This window comes from Hippocampus guttulatus, chromosome 2 (genome assembly GCF_054856545.1).
Source record: "Hippocampus guttulatus isolate MCC_2025c chromosome 2, RoL_Hgut_1.0, whole genome shotgun sequence".
Classification (NCBI taxonomy): domain Eukaryota; kingdom Metazoa; phylum Chordata; class Actinopteri; order Syngnathiformes; family Syngnathidae; genus Hippocampus; species Hippocampus guttulatus.
In genome coordinates, this window is record NC_141262.1 from 4,348,661 (window position 1) to 4,375,569 (window position 26,909).

Consider the following 26,909-nt stretch of genomic DNA (forward strand, 5'->3'; position numbering starts at 1 on the left):
TTTGGAATGGAACAGACGGAAGGTATTGAGGTCACGCTTATTATCATATGTTTTGTGTAATAATCGCCAACGTTCATTTTGAAGTCAGATTAAGCGTCTGAAAATCACTCGTCATCGACAATGATTGTCTTTCTGCTTGAAATAAGGGCAACAATGTGCACAAACTTTAGTTTACTAATTGTTTAGGCCTGGAAAAAAAATACATATACTTTTATTTACTTCCGCCTGTCGCAATTTGAATGCATCATAGTTGACAGGAAAAAAAAATCCAAACGCAATCTGATAAGATTAAGATTTAAGATATCCTTTATTTGTCCCACACTGGGGAAATTTACAGTCTACAGCAGCAAGATTGTGGGTAGAAAGAAGAAAAAAACAAACACCGTTCAATGAAGTGCAATACAAATACAAAATGGATAAGTCGCAGTGCTATTTACAATTGTTTTCCACATCATTTAATTATTATTATTATTATTCTTTTTATTCAGCAGCCTGACAGCAGTCGGTAGGAACGAGAGGCGGTATCTCTCCTTCTTGCAGCGCGGGTGTAACAGTCTCTGGCTGAAGGAGCTACCTAGTGCTGTCAGGGCGGGCTGGAGGGGGTGGGAGGGACCGTCCATCATAGCTTTTAGCTTAGTTAGCATCCTCCTGTTGCCCACCTCCTCCAGAGTGTCGAGGGAGCACCTGATACCTATCTTGTGACATTACGCAGGGATGGCAACTTGGATCTGGGTGAAAATTATCCACATTGGGCCTTGTGCACTCATAAGATTGTGGTTCTATGCTTTTTAAAATTATTTGGTCTATTGCATATCATACAAAATTAAGGTATAGAATCTAAAGCTTTGGATTTTTTCCCATATCTTGGGTGTACACACACATTAGGAAAAAAAACATGAGAAACTGCATATTAATTGTTTCATAATGCAGGAGCTTTCATAATTGAGGAATGAGTGAAATTATGGGACATTTTGGTCTTGACTCTGAACAATGAACACGGACAAGTAAAAACTACATAAGACCTTTCTTTGATCATTTTTCAGTTTATTGTTGGCATATCGGTGTTCTTGTGGTTGTGACGTGTAGTAAAAAGAGAAGTGTGGTTCATGGATCCAACTGCATTGTGTAGAAAACATTGAGCATCCTTCCTCTGTTACTTTAAAAAAATCACTATTCAATTGTGGATTACAATGACACAGATTTACCACGAATTTTAAACTATGACCTCTTTTTTTTAATACACATTTTTTTAATCATACCTAAAAACATGTCAAAGAAGTTTTACATTTGCTAAGGCCATTCAGTCGCTCTCTGAGATGTACACGCCTTCAGCAGGGGCACTTCAAAAAAAAAAAAATTGAAACAAAACAATCAAAGCTGAATTGGCAACCCAGGAAACAGATAACACGCCTCCATAACAAGTAAATACAGATTTATATATATATATATAGTTTTATATTGAGCTTGAATGTTATTAAAAGAGTACAGTAAACACTTGTCACTTGTGACAGAAACTACTCGATGCTTCAAGAACACTGTCAAAGCCCACAAAAGTGGTGGTGAAAAACATACATCCATTTTCTAAGTCACTTATCCTTATTTAGGGTCCTTGCTTCAACTCGGCCGGTGAAAAACCAACCCAAAGAAATACAAAAAGTAATAACAATAAGAAAAAGAAAGAATTGTCTCCAACATTTGTCGACAACGTTGAAGCAGATTGGAACAAAGACGCCTTGTCACAAAAACAGTAAATTTGGAAAGAATGGCATCGTATTTAGAAATGCACACGGAACCTCCTGTACAGTTTGGCGACTGAATACGATCGCCTAAAGGGCTCAGTGGTGGCTGTCCTTCAGCTAATGTCTGCTTTGAGTTTCCTCCAAGATCTACGTTAGTGCTGTAAACAGGCTCACACAAAAACGGGAAAGAAATAGATCAAAGTTGAATGGGCGACCCTCTGCCAGAGCCATCAGTCCATCCTTTGTTTAGTTTCAAATTCTCAGTCCTGCTGAGACAACGAGGTGCTCCCGGTAAGGCCATTCGTCTACCTGCCTGCAGCCTTTCGTTCCACGCCATCTCCCCTCCTCCGCGTCTTCGTAACCAGAGGGTGGGGCCCCCTGAAGCCTTTTCTCCAATAAATTCCAGTGGACGAAGGGGACGCAGGTCATTTAGTCACCCATCCTCATTCTGTGGGTATGTGTGGGTGTGTTTTTTTCTGGGACGGGATCATCTTGATTGTTGGGGGATCATTGTGCAAATTCATGCAGTCTCCGGAATGTCGATACGAAAAGAACTAGTAAACCCTTTCCCTCTCTGGAAGAAGCAAAGAAAAACACAAGTTCTGGTTAGCTTTGTGCTGTTGTGCGAGTGCGGGGTGGGGGTGCGGAGGTGGCGTGTGGCATTTAAGTTTGTTTGAGGAAGACGAGGGGAATACAAAAAGGAAAGAAAAAAATGACTTAGTTATGGCCTCATCACACGAGCCACATGCAACAATGAGTGAGAGGATGTCTCACATTCCACGATCCTCAGCTGGGCTATTTCAATTCTTGTGAAATGGTTCATGGATAATAAGTGGGCAACCACGTGATGTGAATAGCGTCAGCAAGGGGGGGTGCCGTCTGGTGACTTTTGCACGGCCAATTTATTGAGGGCGTCAAGAAAAGAATGCGGTCGGACTCAAACAAAGTTGAACAAGTCTTTCTGTCCCGCCCCCTTTCATTCTTCCACCCCCTCCACTCCATGTTGTCTGAGTTTTCATAGCGGCAATCTGCGAGCTCTGGCTATCATCCGACCCTCAGCTTTACCCAAAACCAGGCCCAGGCCTGCATCTCCCGGGGCAAACGAGTCTGCGTATCACTGACTTGATCAGATTAGAGGGATTCATTCTCTTGTTCTCATCGTTCTATCCCTTCCTCCACTACTCTTGTTGCCTCCCTCCGCCTGCCTCCTCCCCACTTCAGCAACGACTGCTGTTGCCTTTTAACCACGCCAACCACCCACTCTGCCACCACCGCACTCATTTGCATAAGGGCTTCCGTGATCTAGTTTGAGAGGGTAGTGAGTAGCAGTGTTAGTGGGAAATGTGGCGATAAAGGCAGCATGCATAAAACGGACATGTCAACAATTGGAAAAGGAGAAATCTACATCTGATTATCCGGATGTAGATTACCCGGACAATGTTTGCACTAATCTCTCTGTCTTGCTATCGTATTTTCTGTTCGTTCCTTATAGCTTGTTGCTGTTTGCCAATGTGATCATTTTATTTTCAGCAAATGGCATTTTAATCTAGCCTCTTAATCTCATCATTGTTTCACATTCAAGTATTCAGTAAGTGTTGTTCTAACAATTGTATTGGGTGGGGGCGGGGGCTTTTAAAATGTTAATAATGTTAATAATTAGTTGCAGATTTCATATTAGTGCAACAGATGGTGTGGATAAATTGCACATGATTTCCACTGGAATCACAGCATAGTTTTCATCCATCTTTAGTTCAGGTCATGTTACGACGCAAAAGCATTCATAAAACCAGATCATAACTTGGATCGTAACCAGCTTGCAGTTACCCCCAGTTTATGGCAAGCCAAATACAATAAACCGTCCTTATTCATGAGAGGTAGCGACTACGCTTTGCCACAAATAGCAAAAAAAAAACAAAAAAGGACACCACCCCCCCCCCCACCCCATAACGTACTCGTAGCTATAGCATTAAAGTTCCGACGTTACTCTTAAACCAAATGGTTTACAGATGATTCGATTTCGAAAACATGCCGCAAAGATTCTCCATAATTCCACAACCAACCCAGGCTACACATAGCACCCCCTAGGTTGAGATGTATCTCTGTAACAATGCATCAGTGACACTTATTACGATTCATTGATTAGCCAGGACTTTTGTATCATCTTGTGACATCATAGGACGTCATAGAGAGAGCACAAAAATAAGTAAAGAGGTGTCTTTTTCCATGAACGGCTGAGGATCGATGCCACAGGAAAAAAAAAACAGGACTAGGTCATAAGTGAACTGTGAATAGATAACGGTTCACTGTGTGCGCTTATCACCAGCAGCCATCACACGGTTGAAAAAAAAAGTAAGTGATTTATTTATTTATTTTATGACGAATGTTTGATCAATGAATTGAAAAATGGTAGGGAAGGTATGGATCGCGGCTGCAGCATTAATTAAAAGGAAAAGAAGAAAACATTTTCCCTGCTGTTCTTAACAGCATGCTGTGGTTTTAAACGATAGCGCTGAGAAAGCGGTGGGGTGCTGACAGTTTGATAATTCCAGCTAGCTGTGTCTACTGATGAAGGGGGTGGGGGGGGGGGGGGGTGGAGGGAGGGAGGCTCTTCAGTCGCTGCTTGACGAAATTATAATTAAGCATTATCACCAAATTGCAGTGATTGAGGCTGTATCTCTTTGTGGCCTTTGAATGACAGTTTCGAAACAGCAATTCCATAGGAAATGTGCCATTTGCCCAACCTTTTTTTGTTCCCTCCCCTCAATCAGCTTCAGATGTTTTTTTAAAATCACAACCCCCCCCCCCTCCCCCAGCTCCAGAGACGACCGCTGAATGACAATGAGATTCTTCAACACTTTTTTAAGCAGCAATTTTTCTTGTATGTCTTGCTGAAAGAGTGAACGTCGGCAGCCATTTTGCCATACGAGACGGCGGTCGATTTAGTTTTAAAAAGACTGTCGCAGCCTATCAGTCTATAATGTATGTAGGATGTGTTGGAAAGGTGAGGGAGGACGACATCATTACAGCGGGAGATGCTTTTAGGAAGAGGGAAGAGTTAGTTAAACACTTTGACAAGAAGCCAGAACACGGGTCAAATCTGAAATTAATTTCACGCTTCTTTCCACCAGCCAATTCAGGGAGAAAATTGAATTTGAATGATTCTCCTTTCTCCTAATTGGGTGGCCAAATCAGAGAATGTAGGGCAGACACTCGTGCCACAGAAAACTAGGATACTCACTTCTATACGCTGAGGTATAAGGTGATTTGGAGGTAGGCAGAAATTCTTCCAACTCTTTCCTCTCTAGAGTGCCGTGATGGCAGTGGTTGTGGAGAAGGTGATGGTGGACATATTTGTAATGGTGACTGGTTGGGCTCCCCTTGCCAAAGGTGAAGAATGACTTATCGGCTATTTGCTCAGCTCTTTGAAGTACCTCTGTGTCCGGAACTGAGTCCATACCCGGCACATGGAGATTGCTGCGGTAATCTGGGCCCTGACGCCCATCTGCGGGCAAGAAGCTCGGCATCCAGCAGCGATCCGAGTGGCCTAGAGCCTTGCACTCCTCTGTGCAGTTAGAGAACAGATCAGCGCCTGTAGAAGGAATGGCAAGAAAAACAGGGCAATTTTAGGTCTTGGGTTAGAAGGAGTGTGAACGAGGAATTAAACGTCGTAGAGCTGGTACTTTTCCAGACGGTGCTCTTTGATTCTTCACACGAGGGCTTTCGATTTCCCCATCATTGTGATCAAAGCCACCCGCACAATAAATGTGAAACCTTCAGAGACAACACCCACACATTAATTTGAAAAAGAGCTGCGTGCACACTGTGTGCACTCGACAGTTGTTCAAATAACGAGGTTCAACTGAGTATTTCCTCCTTTTTAATAGATTATAACAATAACATAAACCCCGACAGGGAAACAAGCGGGTGGAAACAGCAGTGACAGCAATCGAATAGCCCAAACGCTCATACTCGTGCGGTGGAGCAAGGCTTGGATGCTTTTAAGTACCAATTGTGGATGCGTCTAGAACGTGACTCTGATGATGAAAGAGACATCAAAGTATTGCAAGAGTACAAAATTGAGGAATGACAACTAAAATAAATAGTTGTATGTACCGGTATATTTTATTCTATTGGCATTTACAATAAATGTGAATGAAATATGTATGCCCAAAACAATTCAATGCACACAAACATACACGCCCATGCAACACACAGCATACACCGAAGCGGGCAAATCATTTTTCAAAGGAGCCACATGAAAGGCCGTAACGCTTGCCGAGGGCCAAGCTAAGATGGTAACTTCAAATTTTGTTGTAACATAACAATTTTCAGTGTTCAATCAGCCTGCCAAGCATGTTTTTGGAATTTGGGAAGAAACCGGAGTACCCGGAGAAAACCCACGCAGGTCCGGGGAGAACATGCAAACTCCACACAGGAAGGCCAGAGCTGGAATCGAACCCGGTACCTCTGCACTGTGACCAGTGGAGCACCGTGCCGCCCCATAGTGAAGCAGGTATATATTTGACAATGATACGGTAATGACTTTTAATGCACTCAATTCACACGGTTTTTGAAACTGTCGTTTTTTTGTCGAGAATTAGCAGGCCAAATCTTCTTGGTCCTTTTCCCTTGCACTGTGCAGAAAATGAGAAGGTTGCTCGCATTTAGACCACTGTTGTCATTTCTGCTCTGTCTGTTTTTGGCAAGTTGTTGCTTGAGCGGTCAGAGCAGTTGCAAAATACAGCAAAAAAGATGCTAAATTGGAAACACATCAGGCACAAGTCATAGCTCTTGCTCGCTACGTTGCTTGTACTGGAGTCCACACGTGCACATAAAGAGCAGACCTCTCCGAATAAAAGCACAACATTTTACATTTGACTTTGACTTCATGGGCACTGTGAGGACTAGTCAGTGTCTGCGGGGCAGGGCGGATGTGGTCCCCTAGTCTGAATTTTGTCTGTGCGTGTGTGTGCGTGCGCGTGCGCATAAGCAAAAACAACAACTTAATGACCAGCCCAGACAAAGCAAATCACTCACTATTATATTTTTCGCGCAATTGTCTTGAATGGAAGGTTGACTGTGAGTTCAAAACACTCTGAGTTCCATTGCATTTAATAGAAGTAGATACAAAATTGTTTTCATGACTGCATATGAACCTGTGTATGCAGTTTTTTTTTCCTGAAACCTAAATCCGCTTGGTTTGTATTTGTGTCTGAGTCCCTGTTTATAGTAAAAATCTGAACTGTACAGTTCAAGCTATCTGCAGCTAATCCCCCCTGAACACGGTCTGATTAGGCTAAAACCGCTGCCATCCCAGTAAGCGTGTGTGTGTGTGTGTGTGTGTGTGTGTGCGTGTGTTTTGTCTTATGTGTGTCAGTGGCGGTCAGCAAAGGGGGAATTTGCTTTGTTACAAAGCGGATTAATTTGGCTTGCCGTCACTAACAGCTTGGAAAAGTGCCCAGGCTCCTAACAAGAAGGGTTTCTTATTAAATATTAACCAACATGCCATAAATACAACTTCACATTACATTTTAATGTAGTGCCTTACACAGGGAGGAAACAACTCACCATGTTGCTTGATACACACACACACACACACACACACAGATATATATACATATACAGTATATACATATATATATATATATATATATGAACTGCAGAGAGAGAGAGCTATGCAGTAACGGTAACACAGGCAGCAACGTACCGTATTCTTTTTAGAACCATCGCCGCATACCAAACTCCATTACTAAAATAGATAGCGCATTAAACTCAAATGGGAGCAGGCTCTGTCTCATTTATACTCACTTAAAGAAGGGTACACAGTAACATGAGCATGGGTGCGCAGACACACACGCACACACACACACACACACACTCGCACCCCTCCCCACAGACACACACAGAGCTAGATAAAGCCTTGATATTTTTTTGACATTTTGGTGGAATTGAAAAAGGCACACCAGACAGCTAGGAACGAATCAGGAGGATGAAACCATTATTGCTGCAGTGCTTGAAAAATGAAGAAAAGTTTTGGGTGATGCCCTTAACTCAGAATTAAATAGTTCCGCAACTATTTTTATCTCAGAATTAAATATTTGTGCAACTATTTTCTCGGGGGCAGACAGCTACGAAGCACTGGCTGCCAACAATAGCATCTATCTGGTGATTCTGCAGGGAATGAGTATGTATTGTTTTGACATGTTTCCCACACGGTACGACTCATGCAAAGGCAGTAGAAAGGGGGCGTGCTGAGCCTCATTTCTTCCATGTTAGCGTTCCGCATGGTTCCCATTGTGGGGCAAAAGCAAAGCCCCGATAATAACCTTCATTTGGTAATTGGTGTGCAGAGGTCGCAAAAATGAATTACTGATCAGTGAGCTGCTACCACAGTGATAGCGTGGGCTGCAGCGCTAAAGAGGAATTCGCCTTGGCAGAGAGAGAGAGAGAGAGAGAAGGATGGGAGTTAAGTTCGGGAGGATAGTTTGGGCGGTTGTAAAAAGTAAAATAAGTGCCTTGATTGAATTTCATCATTGACGTTGTTATGCTTTAACGATCTAGCTGCTGGATGTGTATGATGGCAGGACTGGAAATTTGATGCCAAAATTGAAAGTTGGCTCTCCAAAGACGGACATCATTGTCCCCTCCAACAGTACTGTGGGTTCCAATGGTTCATGAGGAGAACTTTAATTGCACAGCGTACTTCGTTGACCCTTAACTCAGGAGATCAATGTCAGTACTATTCACACCCATATGCTGGACACATTTGATAAAATCAGCTTCAAATTATAAATACTCACACACAATTCCAATTTTTAGAGTAGACTGCAGCATGCCCGTGACCCCCATGAGGATGGATGGATGGATACGTAGCTTCTGGCTTTTTTGCATGCTGATTTTCATTTTATTTTTGAAGGTAATTACAAATAAATAAATAGCAGGAGTTGTTGCAAGTTACAATTGCATCATGCTGTCTGGTTAGAACAGTGTTGTGTCCAAGGCCAAGGCCAAGGACTTGACTCCGAGGCCAAGGCCAAGGACTGATTTTGAAACTGAGGCCTAGCCGAGGACATGTATAAAACAATGCTATCATACCACTTGGCAGGTCTTCATGATTTGTAAACGTTCATCATGGGAACCCATTTTTCTATTTTGACTGATATTTATAATCAAGAATTCCGAAACTCAAAAGTATAATGTTTCAAGGGTCAATGTTTGAAAACGATGCATTAACGATGAACATTACATCAGCAGCTGTGTACTCCAGGTTTATTCCAAAAAATAAATGGATCAAAATATGTTGTACTCATATGGCATCATCAGAGTATTTTTTCCAATCTCACACTGCAAAGATTAATTGACTGGTAATCATTAATACAGGTAAGTATTGATGTGGCTTGACATCCTCTTCCCAAGACGATGCATGTGTAATCTACGATCAATTTGACAAAAGAATTTAACACACGTCATCATGAGTCGTGCCTCGCGTCGTATCTGGCTCTCGCGTTCTGTGCATACTTCACAGGTGAGTTTAGTGATACGCCCTTTGGACAATTCATACGAAAAATCTGACTAGCATTCCCATTTCTTAAATATCTTAATTAGTAGACCTTGGTGAGTTTTTTTTTCGCCGCCATCTCAAACTTTCATCCGCGCGATTCCTCAGTTTGCGGACTAAAATAGCAACCCGCATGCGCACATAACGTCATCTATTGCACCCCCCCCCCCCCCAACACTGAAAACAAAACAAAACAAAAGTAAATTAGAAGAAACACACTCACACACCACATCACAAACACACATACAGGCGCAGTGAAACCGCGTTGATCACACAGTCAACTCGTGTGCGGTGACTTTTATGGTTCAACAATTTTTCGGTACCGTGAAAATGACGCCACGGAAACAACATGCTACCGGTAACGATTGTTCCTGTGAAATCCTCAGGCTTGCCGTAGTTTTTTTGTTTGTTTTGACTGAGAAATTTCCTTGCGTCCCAAAAACGCACATTGTTTGGAACTATGCGTCCCGTGGCAAAATTATGCGTCTAGGACGCGGGACGCAGAGTTAACGAGATGGCTGAATCTCTAAACATTCTCTGAGTACTACTATTATTACCACTACCACTAATACTACATTAATTAGTACCTTCAACTTCACAATAATAATAAAAAATTAAATCAACCATGATTTTAAACTATGTATTATCAATATTCATTATTCCAAACATGAGAAAGCATTCAGCAAACATTACTGGAATCGAGCAAAAGGACTCCAAATCCCAACGGCCAAACCCGGAAGTGAAGTGCCGACATTATTGACTCCAGCTGTAACGCAAATTACTTGGTTCAAACAAACATTCTAGTGCCACCGCACAAACGTGACGACTGTGCAAAAATAAGTAAATAAAAGACACCACTGTTACAGGAAGGCCTTACACGCTATTTAAACTGCTGATCGCGAACGGAACAAACCGTGATTGAAACTAACGGTGATGCCGCTCTTTATAGGTTGCGCTAACTGTCACCAGTCAGTTGCAGACCCGCCCCTCTTAAAGCGCCAGAGTTAATCCATCAATATGGGTTTTCTTGGATGGAATTTATTTGATTCCTTTGTGATTTTTGCGGTCCTTGCACAAGGGATTCGAGGCTCTAATCCCTCATTGTGTCCGAAGACCGGCAATCCGAGGCCAAGGACCAAGGACTTGACTCCAAGGCCAAGGACCGGCTCGAGGAACACATCTCTGGGTTAGAAGACATTTAGTTGAGCGCTTTGACCCTGTCATGCACCAATAATGATAACCTGTAACCTGATCACATGATAAGATGTAGTAGCCGCTGTCCCGAAAAGGGTTAAACAGAACTATTCTATTTCTGTGAGGTTCGGCATTTACTATTTTGAACACAGAATAACAATTTTCAAACGAAATTTACTATCCAAATTTGAGACGTTCCACTGAACCTCTGTGAAAAGTCGGAAATCAATTAAAGTAAACCTTCCGACCTCTTAAAACAGCTTCTTATTGGGAATGCAAGCAAATTACTATCATCTTGACATCAATTTAAAAACAATAATCATTGTTACTGCATTGCTTTGTATTTTGTTCATTGAATGATCAACAATAACTATTATACTTAATGTTACAATCTAACTTTAGGTAAAATGCTTCGACATATTGTTTGACCTGAGTCGTGGGCTCGAATATTTGTTCAGCGCTGTAGGCAAAGCTGACTTCAAGCTCACAAAGCAGCCTTCTCAACCTCCTGATATATCTGCATCGAGTTTTCATCATGTACGTTCACACATTTGTGATTTGTTTGTAATTTGGCCTCGCTCCAGCAAACTGGCAGATCATGTGTTTGTTTCTAATGTCATATAAAGCGCAGAAGTATCTTGACTTATTTTTATGCGTACACAAACAGTTAAGAAAAATTGTCATACACACCAGATGAAAACAAATCTTTTGTGTACATGGATGATATGTGACTCCTTCGGTGTGTGTCGGATAAAATAAAACTAAATGAATTGTGCGTGGAGAAAAAGTGTAGGTGACTGTTGCTGTTCAATACAACAAATGTCAAATTAGAATAATATCTCAAATGTTGTTTCCAGTAATAGGTTATATTTGCCTCCACTAGCATTAATATTGGTTTTGTGCAATTTAGGTTCAGCCCAAAAAAAATCAAGAAAATGTTTGGCTTGAGTTCTCCTTTAAAAAAAAAGAAATGGAAACAAGGAAAGACAATCGTCAAAAAATGTATTTCACTACGTGTCATTTTTTGCAATTATTCCACACACACACACACACACAGCCATGGAAAGAATTGAGAGCCCACTCGTTTCTTCAGTTTCCTGTTCATTTGAAATGCCTGGCACAACTAAAGGTCCATTTTTGTGGACTGATTTATCAATGAAAATAAAAACGAAAAACAGCTCATAATCGTGGACTTTAAGATAAGATGAGACCTTATCCAAAGGTTTTCTGGATAATAACCAAAATCATTCAAAGTTCTTATATAAACCGCAATGACATTGCATTCCATATTTTCTCATGTCTGTTTGTCACTTGATCCCCCTTTTAGTGGCATGACATGTAAAAATGAACAAGATATTAAAGAAAACATGGTGTGGACTTTTTTTAAATTCAGAGAAACTGCAGGGCTATCAATTTTCATAATCAAACAGAGATTTATAGTACAGTAAAAAATCTGTTCAAAGCCACTAAACTGACTTCAAAGTAATAGTATCGAATTTCCCACACCAACAATGTCTACGTTGGAGCTCGTGGAGTAGTCCAGTGCATATGACAAACCTGGGTAAAAGACATTCTGACCAAAGTGTAAAAATGTAATGCTTAACGCTGCAATGCAGCCCAAATGTTTCTTGGAGATGCACGGAAAATGTGCAAATTGTAACCTATTTTTTGCACAGCACACATAGTTAGACATTTATCAAAGACTCAGTGCAGCACATGATGCCCGCACTGAGTCAAAGATGTTGCGAATTATTCTGGCTTCTGCTTTTCACATTCACAATAACATAGTGACACTTTTGTACAACTATTTTTTAATAAATGATTACATTAAAAAACATTGAATACAATACGTGGCTTTTGTGTGATGACTGGTTGGTACTTATTTTGATAACGATAACTAATCATTTCCTATTAGGCACGTAATGTTTACAGCTGAAAGAAAGACCAAATTATTCTTCAACTGAAGACTTTTTGATGGTATCAAAACTAGCAGAGAGTGAAGAGATTCTCTGTTTAGACTCATCATGTTTGATCAGAGATCATTTGCAAAAGCCTGCCAAACGTAGTCTATTAATTCCTGTTCTTGTTTTGATGGACATGTTTACAAATATGTAGTGGTGAGCTCCTTGTTTGTACAACAGAAGGTGCTGGCATTCAAAATGCGAAGACACGGGAAAACAGGACACGTCCAGCTACAAGCAGCAGAGCAGCTGCTGCGGATTAAATTAAATATAAATGGCATTGGTTTAAAACGCACAGAAAGAGAGAGAGACAGAGAGAGAGAGAGTCTGATCGGTGAACTGATAGCTAACGCAGTCTTGGCAGCGCTTTCTGACGCTGAAGTGTATGTAAAGCATTTTTGGCATCCTGGGCTGATGGTGTAAGTGGCAAGAAAGCTGCACTTTGGCACAGCAATGACATGGAGCATTCCAGAAATGGTGAGAGCCTCCATCCGCATGGGGCGCACAATCAAAGAAAGCCTGGCGCCAAATAAAGCATCCCAACGCCATTCATGACTCTGTTCGGCCTTTTGTAAAAATTGGACGGATGGATTGATGGATGGACAGATGGATGGCTAGCTAGCTGGCTAGCTAGACAGCAAGATAGATATTTTATTCATCCCATGAAAGGAATTTAATTGTCTCAGTAGCAATATTCATAAGCGAACCCAAAAACGAAGCCCAAATGGTTTCCTTTAGAAACATTAAAAAAAAAAAAAGACAGCCACTGTGTCAGAGTGTATTTGTGGAAACTACCCACTGAGTGCATTTGGAGGGTAAAGCTACCATGACCACATTACTAACTTAATGAACGACTGAAGCAACTGATTTGTTTGCAAGGGCTCACTACTCGGTGCATTTGACGCAGCCTCATTAAAAGGCACGTCACATCCAGTGGAGTAGTCTCCAGCACCGAGTGATTGAGCTCACAGGGAGCAGGCTCATCATTAACTTTGCTGCGTATTTACAAACACCAACATTAAGTCAACATGCCTTTAGGGGGGGAAATAAATAAATAAAATAAAGATTAAAAAATGGTGGCGCCGACCTAAAAAAAAAAAAAAAAAAAAAAAACAACTTTAACTGGATTGGAAAAAATACTGCAGTGTCTTATATGCCAAATGTTTGAATGTTGTCATTAGAATGCACAGTACGTGTCATTCACTGAGAAATCGATCAAAATCTTTCTTTTAAGCGTCCTATCTAAGGGGGTAAAAAATCCTTCACGTGCTTCATTATGTTCATGAGCACCAAAATGAATTGCGCTCTTCTTTGCCCCTTTCACTCACCTCGCCATGAACATTCATTTGCAGAATTGTGAGAAAAAAAAAGAACAGATACGAATAATTCATAACCACCTGACATCGCACTCCATTTCCCACGTTGATCGCAAACATGCAAAGGATGTCCTAAGTTACACGTGTGTAATCAAGCTCCACTATTTTCAATGTTCTCCTTGATTTCTTTTCGTTGAGAATGTAAAAAAATAAATAAATAAAATAAAAATCATGAGCCACTGCAGCAATTGCAAATGTCTAAATGCGGGGAACCCTTCAAACAAAGAAGGATTGTTGGATGGAGTGAGAAGTGCCACATGATGGTGGCCACGATTACCGCCTTTCTCTCTGATTAGAAGCGGCCTGGAACAGAATATGCCCCTGGATCCGCTATGAATGGAAGCCACGTGCTCATCAATAAAATGTCAACTGCGGTCCATGAGAAAGCAGCGAAATCTCTGTTTTACAAAAGATGTCGGTGAATCTTTCTACCAAACAAAATCAGAGAAGAGTAAATCTTTTCCTACCAGAGGAAAGGCCTCGATTCATGGCATCGTGGTCACTATCTCCCTGCTCGCTGTCTCCATGGCCGCTGTCTTTAGAGCTGACCAGATCTGCCTCTTGGAATGCCGAGCTGGAACCAGACAGAGGGTTAATTCACTTTGTGGTTTTCCCATTAACATAATGTGTCTAAACAGCACAGGGACAATCTATCTGATCCCATCTCATCACGCAGAGTGCCACTGCAGTAATCAGAGTTATCAGCGATGGAAGAGCGTAGATAAGCAGTTCATTAAAGCTGCATGTTATACAGTGAGCAACAGAAAAAAGGCTGTTTTTTCTCTACATTTACCTATTTACACGTCTTGGCCTCTCCACCATGTAGCTTAGCTCTGCTCGCTGGTGTTTGTTCTGAAAAAAAAAAAAGGTAAAGATTATGTGTATCCTTCCAAAATAGCATTAACTGAAAAGCAATGGGGAAAAAAGACTTAAAAGCAACACGGTGAGCTCATGCTATGAACTACATGCAGCCACGATACACGTAAATCATCTCGAATGAGGAAAGTGTGGTTGTGCGACACGACGAAAGAGTTTTTCCTCCTTTTTGCCAGGATAAAGCGGCATACAAAAAAACGCTAAGACATGTGTTGAGCCGGTGTAAGTCAATCTTCAATCTGGAAACGTCCGAGTGAGCGAGTATCTGTTCAACACATCAAAATGTGTCATCCGTGCTCCTTTTAGTTACATTTTCACAACAGCGTGAACGCACCCTGAGTAATGCTTGAACGAAAATCACTTTGAACATTTTGGAGTCGACACGACAACGAATGTATTGACGCCGCAGAGCAGCTGCATGAGGCCGAATTGAAGGAAAGCGCTTAACGTAGGGGACATAATATGATGGGCAACGGGTAGGATGAAGTCAGGCAGACAGGCTCGAAGGAGGACATCCTATTAATGGATCAGGTTTTTACAGTAAACATGCCGTGGGTCTCGCGAGGGAAGGAGAGCAACACGCCAAGGCCACGAGAGGGTTTCTTACCTCATTTGATAATAGACTGCCATTGGATATGATGTCAGGCTGCTGTTCTGCATACCCTGTCACTATGGCTCCACATGGGTTGTGGTCGCTGTCTGTGCTCCTAGACGGACTACACGGCTTTAGGAACATGAGGTCGGTTTTGGCAGACTCAGGAGTCAGACATACCTGATAACAATAGTTCTGATTTGGATGGTGCGAGCCAAAGCTCCCTGATTCCTCCACAGGGACTTGAGCTGCGCCTGCCCCCGTGACATTCACAGCACTTTGCACCAACATGATATCAGACTTGCTCAGCTTTTTTTGATGGGCCCGGCGGCCTTGTCGTGAGCAACAGGAGCTGCAGCTCAGGCAGCAGTCGCTGGTCAGGCAGGTGTAAATGTTGAGCTTTTTTTCCTTTTGGCAACGCACGGCCAGCACAATCATGACCAGGAGGAATATAAAGGAGACGGAGCCTAAGGCGATGATGAGGATGACTGTGAGGTCCAGGCTACTTTCTTTGGCTTTGGCAGCACCTCCTCTGTCCGCAGGGCCGCGGCCCTCGGCCACACTGTCCACCAGCGCCACGAGGACGCTGGCGCTGGAGGACAGCGGAGGCTGACCGTGGTCTCTCACCTCAATCAGCAAGTCGTACGACTGATGAGGGTCTCGTTTAGCCGACACCCGCCTCGCTGTCCGGAGTTCACCCGTCCTCCAATCCATCCTGAACATTCCATTCTCGTTGCCCCTCCGGATGCTGTACGACAGCCTGGCATTCTCTCCGTCGTCTGCATCCATCGCCACAATGCGCGTCACCAAGTAGCCAGGCTCAGCCGAGCGGGGTAGAGGCTCCTTCGCTGTGCCGTTCTTCCCCACGGGGGCTAAGACTAGGGGGGCATTGTCATTCTGGTCCACGATGATAACTTTGACGGTGGCATTCGCGGAGAGCTCTGTGGCGCCGGCGTCTTTGGCCTGGACAACAAATGTGAAATCCTTCAGTTGTTCATAGTCAAAGGACCTCAGTGCATATAAGTACCCTGTCTCCTCATTGATTGACACGTAGGTTTTGACTGACATGGCCTGGATCTCACACTCTAATATGGAATAGCCGACGAGCGCATTCTGCCCGACGTCAGGATCCAGAGCGGTCACCGCATGTATATACGCCCCCGGCACATTATTTTCCGTCACGTATACATCATATATGGCTTGTGTGAATGTGGGGGCATTGTCATTCTCATCTGACACTTGGACTCGAATGGACTTGCTGGTGGCGAGAGAAGGGGAGCCTTTATCCCTTGCAACCACAGTCACCGAATAGGAGTCTGCCTTCTCCCTGTCCAACGACCCATCAGTCACAATGGTGAAATAATTCCTAAATGATGACTTCAATTTGAAGGGGACCTCGCCAAGGATTTCCACGTTCATTTGTCCATTCTCTTCAGCGTCCAAGTCTGTCACACTCAGCAGAGCGATGACGGTGCCGGGGGCCGCCTTTTCACTCACCGACTCCGTAACAGTGCTGAAGGTGATCTCGGGTGCGTTGTCATTCGCGTCCGTGACGGTGACGAGGACCTTGCAATGCGCCGGCACGGCGTTCGGCCCCTTATCCTTGGCTTGGACAAAAATCTGATACAGGCTGCTCTCCTCAAAATCCACTTCCCCGCGGACCTCGATGCGACCCGCTCGCTGGTCTATGCTGAAAATGTCTTTTACGCGGCCGGAGATGTGGTTGCTAAAAGAATAGGCGATCTCGCCGTTGAGTCCCTCGTCCGTGTCGGTGGCGTTCAATTGGATGACCAGCGTACCCGCGGGCGCGTTCTCCGAGAGCGTTACTGCGTAAACGGGCTGCTCAAATACAGGCACGTTGTCGTTCGAGTCCAGCACTTTGACCACCAGCAGCGCGGTGCCGGTCCGGGGGGGCTGGCCGCCGTCCACCGCCGTCAGCACGTACCTGTGAGCCGCCTGCTGCTCTCTGTCCAGCGGCTTCTCCAGCACCAGCTCGGCGAATTTGTTGCCGTCCGTTTGGGTCTGCACGTCCAGGTAAAAGTAGTTGTTTGAGGTGATATCATACGTGCGTAAAGAATTGGTGCCCACATCCCGATCGAACGCGCTCTCCAGCGGGAAGCGCGTACCGGGAGTTGCGCTTTCGGAGATTTCCACCGTTATGTCCGTTTCGGGGAAGCTGGGTGGGTTGTCGTTAATGTCCACCACCTCTATCTCGACTCGAAAAAGCTCCAAAGGGTTCTCCAGAAACACTTCCATGTTGAGCTGACAGCTCGCGCTCTGCTTGCATATCCGCTCCCGGTCGATTTTTTCGTTCACAAACAGGACGCCGTTCTCCACGTTTACTTCCAAGTAAGGTGTCCGAGAGCTGGGCACAACTTGGAAACGGCGCGATGCCAGTTTGGTAAGGTCCAATCCCAAATCCTCGGCGATATTTCCCACCAAGGTGCCATGGTCCGCCTCCTCCGGCACTGAGTAGCGGATTTGGGCGAGCGCCCCGTCCGCGATGCACAGGGCAATCAAAAGCGCAATCATCGCCGTAGGGGTAAAATAATAACAACAAACAAACAAAAAAGTGCACTTGAGGAAAATACAGCAAACCTTAGTAGCCTCTTTAGGTGGATAAAATGTTACTTTCCATTAACCAGTCAAGCGGAAAAGGTGAGTAAAATCTACAACACTTTCTAGAAATGTGTAAGGCACCCGGATAAATCTTTCCACTTCCCAGTAATGTCTTTAAAATTGGGACCAAATCAATACTGTACATAAATAAATAGAACGCAGTTCATATTTCCTAGTTGCTTTTCAAATGCGTCCTGGAACGGTTACAGTGCGCATTCCAGTAACACGCAGTGGTGGATGAGCGATGGCAGAAAATTGGCTGGGTTTAAAAAAAATATATATATTATTATCATAATCCACTGAAGAGCAGTAAAAGTGAGTTATTTCCCTCAACGGCGCGATCTGTCGCTCATTTGTCCTCTTAGTATTTTGGCTCCATGTTTCTTCTTGGCACTCTGCTCCCTCAATGCCTTCTCTTTGCTATCCACCCTGTCCTGCTGTTCACTCAACTATTCGCTCCCACCCTTGACGCACAAGGAAACACGCACGCACCCATCGCGCCTCCCCCCTGGCCGCTGCGGTTGTAAATCACGCAGAGAACTCTCCTGATTTGTTGGTTTGTTTTGATCTCCCACGATAGCCCCGCCCTCGTCCTTCTCCTGCGTATAACAACATCCAACTGTGGCGCTGCCTTCAAATCCGCGAAGAATAAAAAGAATTGGCCAAAAGTCACGGATATGGTCCAGAACGACGTCAACTATTTTGTAACATTTTTTTAACATCTGTCTTGGACATTTCATGCAGAAACAATCATGTTGATTATGATGGCGATGATAATAATATTGCATCCATCCTTCCATGTTCCAATCCGCTTTATCCTCACAAGGGTCGCGGGGGGGGGGGGGGGCTATCCCAGCTGTCTTCCGGCAGTTGGCAGGGGACACCCTGAACCGGTTGACAGCTAATCGCAGGGCACACGGAGACAACGGAGACAAACAACCATCCGCACTCACACTCACGCCTAGGGACAATTTAGAGTGTTCAATCAGCCTGCCATGCATGTTTTTGGAATGTGGGAGGAAACCAGAGTACCCGGAAAAAACCCACGCAGACCCGGGGAGAACATGCAAACCCCACACAGGAAGGCCGCAGCCGGGATCGAACCCACGACCTCTGCACTTTGAGATTGACGTGCTAACCACTGGATCACGGACTGCCCAAATAATAATAATAATCATAATAATACTTCGGACCATTAATGATTTAGAATGCCATTGAATCTGATGAGGCAATCCATCCATGTCAAACCTATGGCAGGCTGAGGTATAAGCGCAACACATTGTCATAATCAAATTCTGGGGCGAAAAAAAAAAAAGAATGCCCCCATTAAAGCCCTCTTTCAAGCTAAATATATCTGTCAATGAACAGAGGTACAGAGGACTGATTGGCGATGTACTGCATGTAGTACGAAATAACTGTCTTCGTTTTCTGTCAGATGAACTCTTTGAGTTACTGCTCACTGTGTGTCAGAGGCGAGCAGACAGCTATTCATTTCCAAATGTGCAACACTTGGCCCTGAAATATCTCTGTTGTAAACACCCCTTCCAGCAGCTGATACTGAAACTAGATTTCATCATATTGCACCATGACCACTGGAATGATGGAACACATAGATAAACAAAATCAATGTTACCGTCCCAATATGCAATGGACATGAACAAAGATACAATGACTTTTGATCTCGAAGCATTCCAAAATTGATTATCTCTTGCAATAATAATAATAATATAATTTTGGTGGAACACTTTTAAAACGCTCTCAGAGACACATTAGAGATTAAAACACCCGGGGGGGAAAGTGAGTAAAACATTCGAATTCGATACAGGAATAAAAAAAGTAGAAGAGTGAAACAATGGCTTGGTGATGAAAGGAGAGCGGAACAGGTGCGTTTTGAGGAGTGCTTGAAATGATGGGGCACTCAGTGCACTTGTCTGTTGTGGAAGAGAGTTTCAGAGGGTAGGCGGAGCAACGAAGAAGGCTCTGCTCCCTCAGGCTTTGTGTTTGGTTCGAAGTATAGTACTGTACAGAGAAACGGTTTTGTGGTGGAAGAGCACTTTCCTATCTATCTGTCTATCTATCTATGGCAAAACACAGCTTTTTAAAATAACCCTTTACAGTACCATCGGAAGCTATAAACTGCCAGCTCGCGCACTTTGTATATCAGACTCAAGCTGGACCAAGTGCTCCCCCTACTGCAGTGCAAACACACTACATCATGTAAAATAACCACGGCGGAAGGTCGAATAATTTCGCCCTTTCGCTCCGGTGTCCTTTCCGGGTTTCCACAGTTGTCCACGCGTTCGCGTTTGTGAGGCTGCAGTGAGTAAAATTGACACCCCGACAATCACATGTGAATGATTCACACTGTCTGACTCTGCAGACGATCAGAATCGCACAAGACAGCCCGCTGGAGGAGAAACATTGAAAATAGATTTTCTATATCAAGTCCCATCAGGTCAGTAGTGCAGTCAGTCGTCACTGTTTAGGCAAGCTTGCGGAAGAAGGGGGCGACGGGGGGGGGGGGGGGGGGGGGGGGGGACCTTATACTGAAACAATATATGTTGGCACAAACTATGGTTAATAAGATAAGAAAACCTTTATTAGTCTCGCAATGGAGAAATTCCCAATTCACAGCAGCAAAGCTATGAAAGGAAGAAGTAGAACAACAAAATATAGGAGCTGCTGGAAAGGCAGCCACTCACGCGGCGCCATTTTGAAGTCAAAATAACAAAACAACACAACACAACACATTGGACACAGACAGTCGTGCAATCTTCACCACTTTTCTGCATACACTTGAGACTGGTATGACTGGTAAACCGATTTTTTTAGATCAGAGATAATAATAATAATACATTTTATTTATAAGCGCCTTTCAAGACGCCCAAGAACACAAAACAATACGGGTTGAGCAGCGGCAGCCAAACGCGCCAGATAGCTTTATGTGGCTCTATACACATTTTTGGCATTGATTAAAAAAATGTTTTGACTCTTTTCCTGCTCATCAGATTTTGAAATTCAAGTTTGACCTTTAAAAGCTTGCACAAAATGAATTTTACCATCCATCCATTTTCTAATCCGCTTATCCTCACAATGGTCGCGGGCATGCTGCAGCCTATCCCCCACTTGTCTTTGGGCAGTAGGCGAAGGACACCCTGAACTGGTTAATGAATTTTACCATGCGTTGTAATTTGACATTTCAGAAAAAGAAAAAAAAAAACGCTGCTGAAACTAACCCTTAATTCATTCATTCTAGATTTCATACTAAATATGTTACAGTATTATTATAATAATAATAATTATAATTATTTTCAAATGAAATGTGAGCGTGAATGGTTGTTCGTCTCTGTGTGCCCTGCGATTGGCTGGCAAACAGTTCAGGGTGTCCCCCGCCTACTGCCCGAAGACGGCTGGGATAGGCTCCAGAATGCCCACGACCCTCGTGAGGATAAAAGGATTAGAACATGGATGGATTATTAACTGATATGCGAGAGATTTGGGTTCGGCGCCAAAAACAAAACAAACAAACAAAAAAACTTACCTAATTGTGAAAATTTTAATTACATCTCTCATAGAAATGTAGTAAAAAAAACGGTTTACCATTGTAATGTCTCGACTAGAATTGTGGGTCTTTTTAGAGCCCAATGGTGAAAAAAAATGTTCACATTGTAGCAAACAAACTGAAGGGTCACATTAAGTATGTCCAAACGCAAGTTAAGCATACAATAACTGGAACGAGAGAAGGAGCATGTAATCATCAAGTATTATGAGGCTACTGGGAGCAGAGTGCATCATCTAACCCGAAGCGGTGTTTCTCCGTCCTATTGGCTCTAACAAGCACACACTATCAATTAATATACGAGTGGTGTTTCATCCTGTGTCTCACACTTGAGGTAATTGAAGATTACCTCTCATGGAGACGCTGCCAGTTGGCACATACTGTAAGAGAGAGAGGGAAAAACAGCAGCACAAGCATGGATGCAAAATTAGATACATGTTTTAAAGTAAGATTTAAGAAAACGACAAACATAACCCTAGAAATTATTGAATAAAGAAATCTAAAAATTCTTGAACAAGCAAGGATGATGTGCTTTCCATGAAAAACAGGGTTGGCAGCGCCCCGAAATGAAAACATATACATATGTATATATATTTAAAGGTTGAAAAGAAACCTGGAAATTGGTGAATCTGCAGGTTCTGAGCCATGCATATGTGGAGGTCCACTGCATACAATGGGAAAAGTCAAAGGTGCATGGAAGCAGTTGTCTTATAATCATACCAGCAATCAAGAATTATTATACTTGCAAACTTAAATTATGATTCTTCTTTAGTGATGCTGTTGGATCAGAGCAATGTCCATAATGCTGTGCAAAGAGAGAGAACGTGAGTCATGAAGAGATGTAGTCTTGGTACCGTAATTCTCCTATTAGTGCCCATGGGGTAACCTCCTTCTCTCAGACCTGACCCTGATGGAAAAATGTGTCAAGTGATGAGTGTAATAACAGAAGACGGACTCATTTCCAGGGCAGCCTTTTTGAAGAGGTTGTTTCTCAGCTGCTTTTACCCACTTTGACCCCCCTCCTCCCCAAATCTCTGCTAGAATGTGCCCAGGAGATTCAGCTGCTCTTTTGACATGTCTTTCTTTTTTTTCTTTCATATTTTATTTACGATTTTCAGGTTTTCCAAAACAAAGCCAAAAATGAAACACAATAATGATAATAACAATCATCATCGTCATAATAAACCCCCATATGCCAAGCTGGGTCAGAATATTCCAAAAAGGTGTCATTGGGATCCGGGTGGTGATCAACACTTTTCCAGTTTTTCAATATTCACTTCTTCGCATCAGTCACCGCCAACAATACATGTTTTCAATTTGAGTTGAGCGTCTGTTGCCATTTTCATGGTCATCCGTTTTGATTTATATGTGTCACCGTATAGGAAATAAGCACACATTGAAAATCTAGTGGAATGTTGCATCACTTCGTCAATGACTTGCGTCGTGTTAGCTTCTTCCAAATTGCTCAGGAAGCAGTGCTCCTAATCCAATTTCACAGTCAACACGAGACACGCTAAATACAGGTGCTTTCATTTTTAATCATCATAAAAACACTATGACTTATTTGCAACAATAACAATAGACGCATTTAAAAGTGCTGCCAAAATACATCGTGCCAAAAATTCAGATTTTCTGGCACCTTCGCTTGAGTGCTGTCGTCTTTCAGTCAGCTGCCCAGACGTACAATTGAAAGCCAATGTGAGAAGCCTCCAGCAACAGAAAGAGGTGAGCAAAAGGAAGGACATGGTGAGGAACTGGGAATTGACAGCCCGTCTGATAGAGATGATGGAGAGGCAAACTGAGCGTTTCTTCCATTTTCCGCTCACGTAGAAGAAAAAAGTGAGTCATACAGTTAATTGTCGCACTTGACAGCTTGGCTCATAAGGTTGACACCTGTTTCGGGCTGCTTAAAAAAATGTGTACCCCGGCTTGCGAAATCCTACAAATACATCTGATCAGGCCATACGTTTTGATGAACGCATTAGGACTCTCCAGCAATGGGCAACGTAAATGATTGAGAGGGCCTCAATTTTTCATCAGCTCTCCCAGGGAGCCACATAAGATTGTGCACTTGCTAAGCAAACGTATGACAAAAATGCCATTTCAAATATGGATATATTTGCATATTTTTGTTTTTTCTATCAAGTAAAAAGGTATCTTAATATATTTCATGCTCAAACTCATGTAAAAAATATCAATTTAGAAAAAAAGTTTGGAGCAAACAATAAAATAATCATCCATCCGTTATCTGAAATCGCTTAATCCTGACAAGGTTGGCGACACGTGCTGGAGCCCATCCCAGCTATCTTCAGGCAGTAGGCGAGGTACACCCTGAACCGGTTGCCAGCCAATCGCAGGGCACACAGAGACAAACAACAACCTTTCGCGCTCACACTCACAGCTAGGGATAATATCGAGTGTTCAATCAGCCTGCCATGCATGTTTTTGGAACCCGCGCAGGCATGAGGAGAAATATGCAACCTCCGCACAGGAAGGCCGGAGCCAGAATCGAACCCTGCACCTGTCATTGTGAGGCCGGCACCCTAACCAATCGACCACCGTGCCGCCATAAAATAAACACATACTGTGATTTTGAGTTTTGTTTCCAAAGCATAAAAAAAATCTCAAAGATGGCAAAAAAGAATTGCTCAACAACATACCACTAATAAGTGCAAGAAGTTGTGATTTTCTTTTTCCTCATAAAAATCACCTCACTCAAAGATTTTAATATTATTTACGATGCATGTTCGTCCTTCGTCATTCAAAATTCCCAAATGAATTTGTAGACTCACTAAACACATAAACACAATCGGTCTGTTTTTGTCCCAATTTTGCTCCTTCCTGTCCAAGGATCTTAAACACCCGACAATCTTATGTCTGGCGCTATTGTTGTGTAAGGTGCATTAAGGATGGATTTGTCCTGAAAATAGGTTCCAAAACTAGTCAGGGCCGCCAATGATAAATAACAAATGTGTTGGATATTTACAACCAAAAAGCTTTGCGTGCGCTACTTTACTGCGCAAACTGTGACGTGACAGAATATTGTCAGTCAACCAAGCTCTCTGACTGACACATGAGGAAGCGCCGATAAATAAGACAAACCGATATCCTACCCGACGTTCATCGATCCATTTTATGAACCACTTATCCTCCCTTACTCAAGTCACAGTAGTGCAGGAGGCTATCCCAGCCGAGTTTGGGTGGTAGGTACGGAGGCCCCAAGGTGACAAAAAACAACAACTTTGTGTTCCCTCGCAATGATTGCAAGGTATTTTTTTAATGTAAGCAAAAACAACATGGGAGTGCTGTGGTTTCATGCGCGTAATGTCATGTGAGGGGCATTTCTTGACCCCAATATCTGTCCTCCTCTGTAACTCTTTCTGTCTCTGACAAACTGCCGTTTCTTAAAAAAAAATTGAGGATACAATCGCCAAACTGAACGCGCCCTTCTTTTTTTAAAGTGCATCTCTCGCAAAAGAAACAAACAAACAAAAAAAAAAAAGAATGTGGTGTTATCTCACAATGATTGCAAGAGAAGGGAAATTTTTGCGAGGAAGACAAAGTTTTCAATGGAAATTGTTTTGTTTTGTTTTCTTCCATGTCACCTTTGGGACTCCATAAGAAAAGTAGCCTACCCAATGTCATGTATTTGGTATACATGTGGGAGACAGCAAGAAGCATTTTGCAAAGCAAGTATTTCTTTGCTGGCCTTGCCACCCCCCGAGGCTCCGGTTTCCTCTCCTTTTCAGAACCCCGGAAGAGCCTAGTTGTCTCCATGTTTGTGAAGTCACATGTGATGATGATGCAAGAGCTTACCCTCAGAGGACTGAATTCTTGACCGGTGGTGTAGAATCTATGTGTGTGGGGTGCTGTGTTGAGATTGTCTGGGAACCCCACACACAATATGTCCAAAACTGTTAAATGTCTGATTTTTTTTTTAACCCTGGAGAACCCACGGGGTCAAATTTTACCCCTATAAATTCTGCTACTCAAATACTACCCTTAAATCCCAAAGGGTCAAATTTGGCCCTAATCCTAAAATAGGATTAAAGCATTAAATATTTGAAAAAACATATATTTTGGTGTTCAGTGAACAAATAGCAGGCATTTAATGTAAAATTCATCATTTTCCAAACAAGAAAACGGTTCTTGGGTTCTCCAGGGTAATCTTTATGTTGGCGGTCTGTCAAAAGATCCTCATCCATGTACCCAGCTTTACTCATAGCCAAACAAAATTGTTAAATCTCAAGCTCAAGCTCAGGTAAACATTACATTGTATCGCCAGGTGGCATACATGGGAGTTCTGCCTTGGGGTTGTCTTCTTGAAATTGACAATGATCGGCATGACAGTTCTTTTGGGTGGACTCAATCATTCGGTGAGCGGATCTATCCAAATATTGATACTATAGATACCAAGTCATCATCAATATTGGATTGATATCAGAGCTATGAGATCAAATGCAGGAGTTTCAGTTTCACTTTAGCATGCACACTAATACAGGTGATAGCCAGGTTGCTGGGCTCGTCGTTTCTTTCTCAGCGCCGTGCAGGCACTTGTTGATACATTAGGAGATCGCGTGCAGGTTTCTACATGCCAAATTTATGTTAACAGCATTGCGTCAACATCATTTGTCATCGACAGCTAAGTCTTTGAGTTATACTATTAATGGTTATTAACTTCTTTTGGTAATTTTATGACTGTCAGGAAGACTTTAATCCATCCATCAATTATCCCTAGATATGATTTCTTACTTTTTACTTTGCAAATAAAGCTTCTGTCAGTTTCGAAACAAACCAAATAATGTTTAGTATCACAGAAATGCACACAGACAAAATGCGACAATAAAAATGTTTATTATAAAAAATGCAAAGCCAACAAAGCACAGGTCACAAGGATCCAGGAAAAGATGAGGAATCAACAAAAGATGCTTGCAAAAGGCAAGGCAATGGAACACCGTGAAAAATGAAATGATAAGAGTCCAATTCACCCGAACCCCCCCCCCCCCCCCCCCAAAAGCAAGATCAAATGATTGAACATTGACTATACTTACAAAAAGGTGGAACTAAGGGAACAAGAACAACTATGACAAGATCGAGAGGTCTAGAAAAACAACACTTGAGCTCAAGCAGCCACAAGGTCAATAATCTGACAAGCAGCACCCCTCTTGTCAGTCCTTAAATACAGGGCTAACGATCATGAGCAGCATGTGCGCACACTGAAGGGAAGGCCCTCATCTGCCACGTGCTGGAGACACACAAGAACAGGATCATGACATCTTCAGTGTTCAGTGTCTATTTGGCTCCAGGTTCAGTTCATCACGTCAAACTTTTAGAAGTTTCACTCTTCTCTCTCTGGAGGGTTTCCTCTGTGCTGTCAAATTTAGAACGACTGTTACATTTCGTCGCTCTTACGTCCCACAAAATATTTGACGCTG

The 26,909-nt window shown here is 42.9% G+C and overlaps 1 protein-coding gene across 2 annotated transcripts; it reads right to left on the reverse strand.

The window, feature by feature from the left end:
• Positions 1–458: 458 nt before the first annotated feature.
• On the reverse strand, positions 459–18,537 carry pcdh10b (protocadherin 10b). 2 transcript variants are annotated; one of them, XM_086132034.1, is made up of 5 exons: positions 15,312–18,537; positions 14,622–14,680; positions 14,296–14,402; positions 4,978–5,328; positions 459–2,313 (listed from the first exon to the last, which is right to left on the reverse strand). In XM_086132034.1, the coding sequence occupies exons 1-5, from the start codon at positions 17,826–17,828 to the stop codon at positions 2,294–2,296; spliced, it is 3,054 nt and encodes a 1,017-aa protein (XP_085988160.1). In that variant the 5' UTR covers positions 17,829–18,537; the 3' UTR covers positions 459–2,293. The 2 variants fall into 2 exon arrangements, with proteins under 2 accessions (XP_085988160.1, XP_085988170.1); XM_086132044.1 differs by having other exon boundaries at positions 461–2,313; positions 5,171–5,328; positions 15,312–18,535.
• Between the last annotated feature and the right edge of the window lie 8,372 nt (positions 18,538–26,909).

Coding starts and splice junctions, on each gene's coding strand:
- pcdh10b (XM_086132034.1), bottom strand. CDS start 17,828: ATGATTGCGCTTTTGATTGCCCTGTGCATCGCGGACGGGGCGCTCGCC. Junction 14,681..15,311: donor GCAGTCTATTATCAAATGAG/GTAAGAAACCCT, acceptor TTTTTTTTTCAG/AACAAACACCAGCGAGCAGA. Junction 2,314..4,977: donor TTATACCTCAGCGTATAGAA/GTGAGTATCCTA, acceptor TGCTTCTTCCAG/AGAGGGAAAGGGTTTACTAG.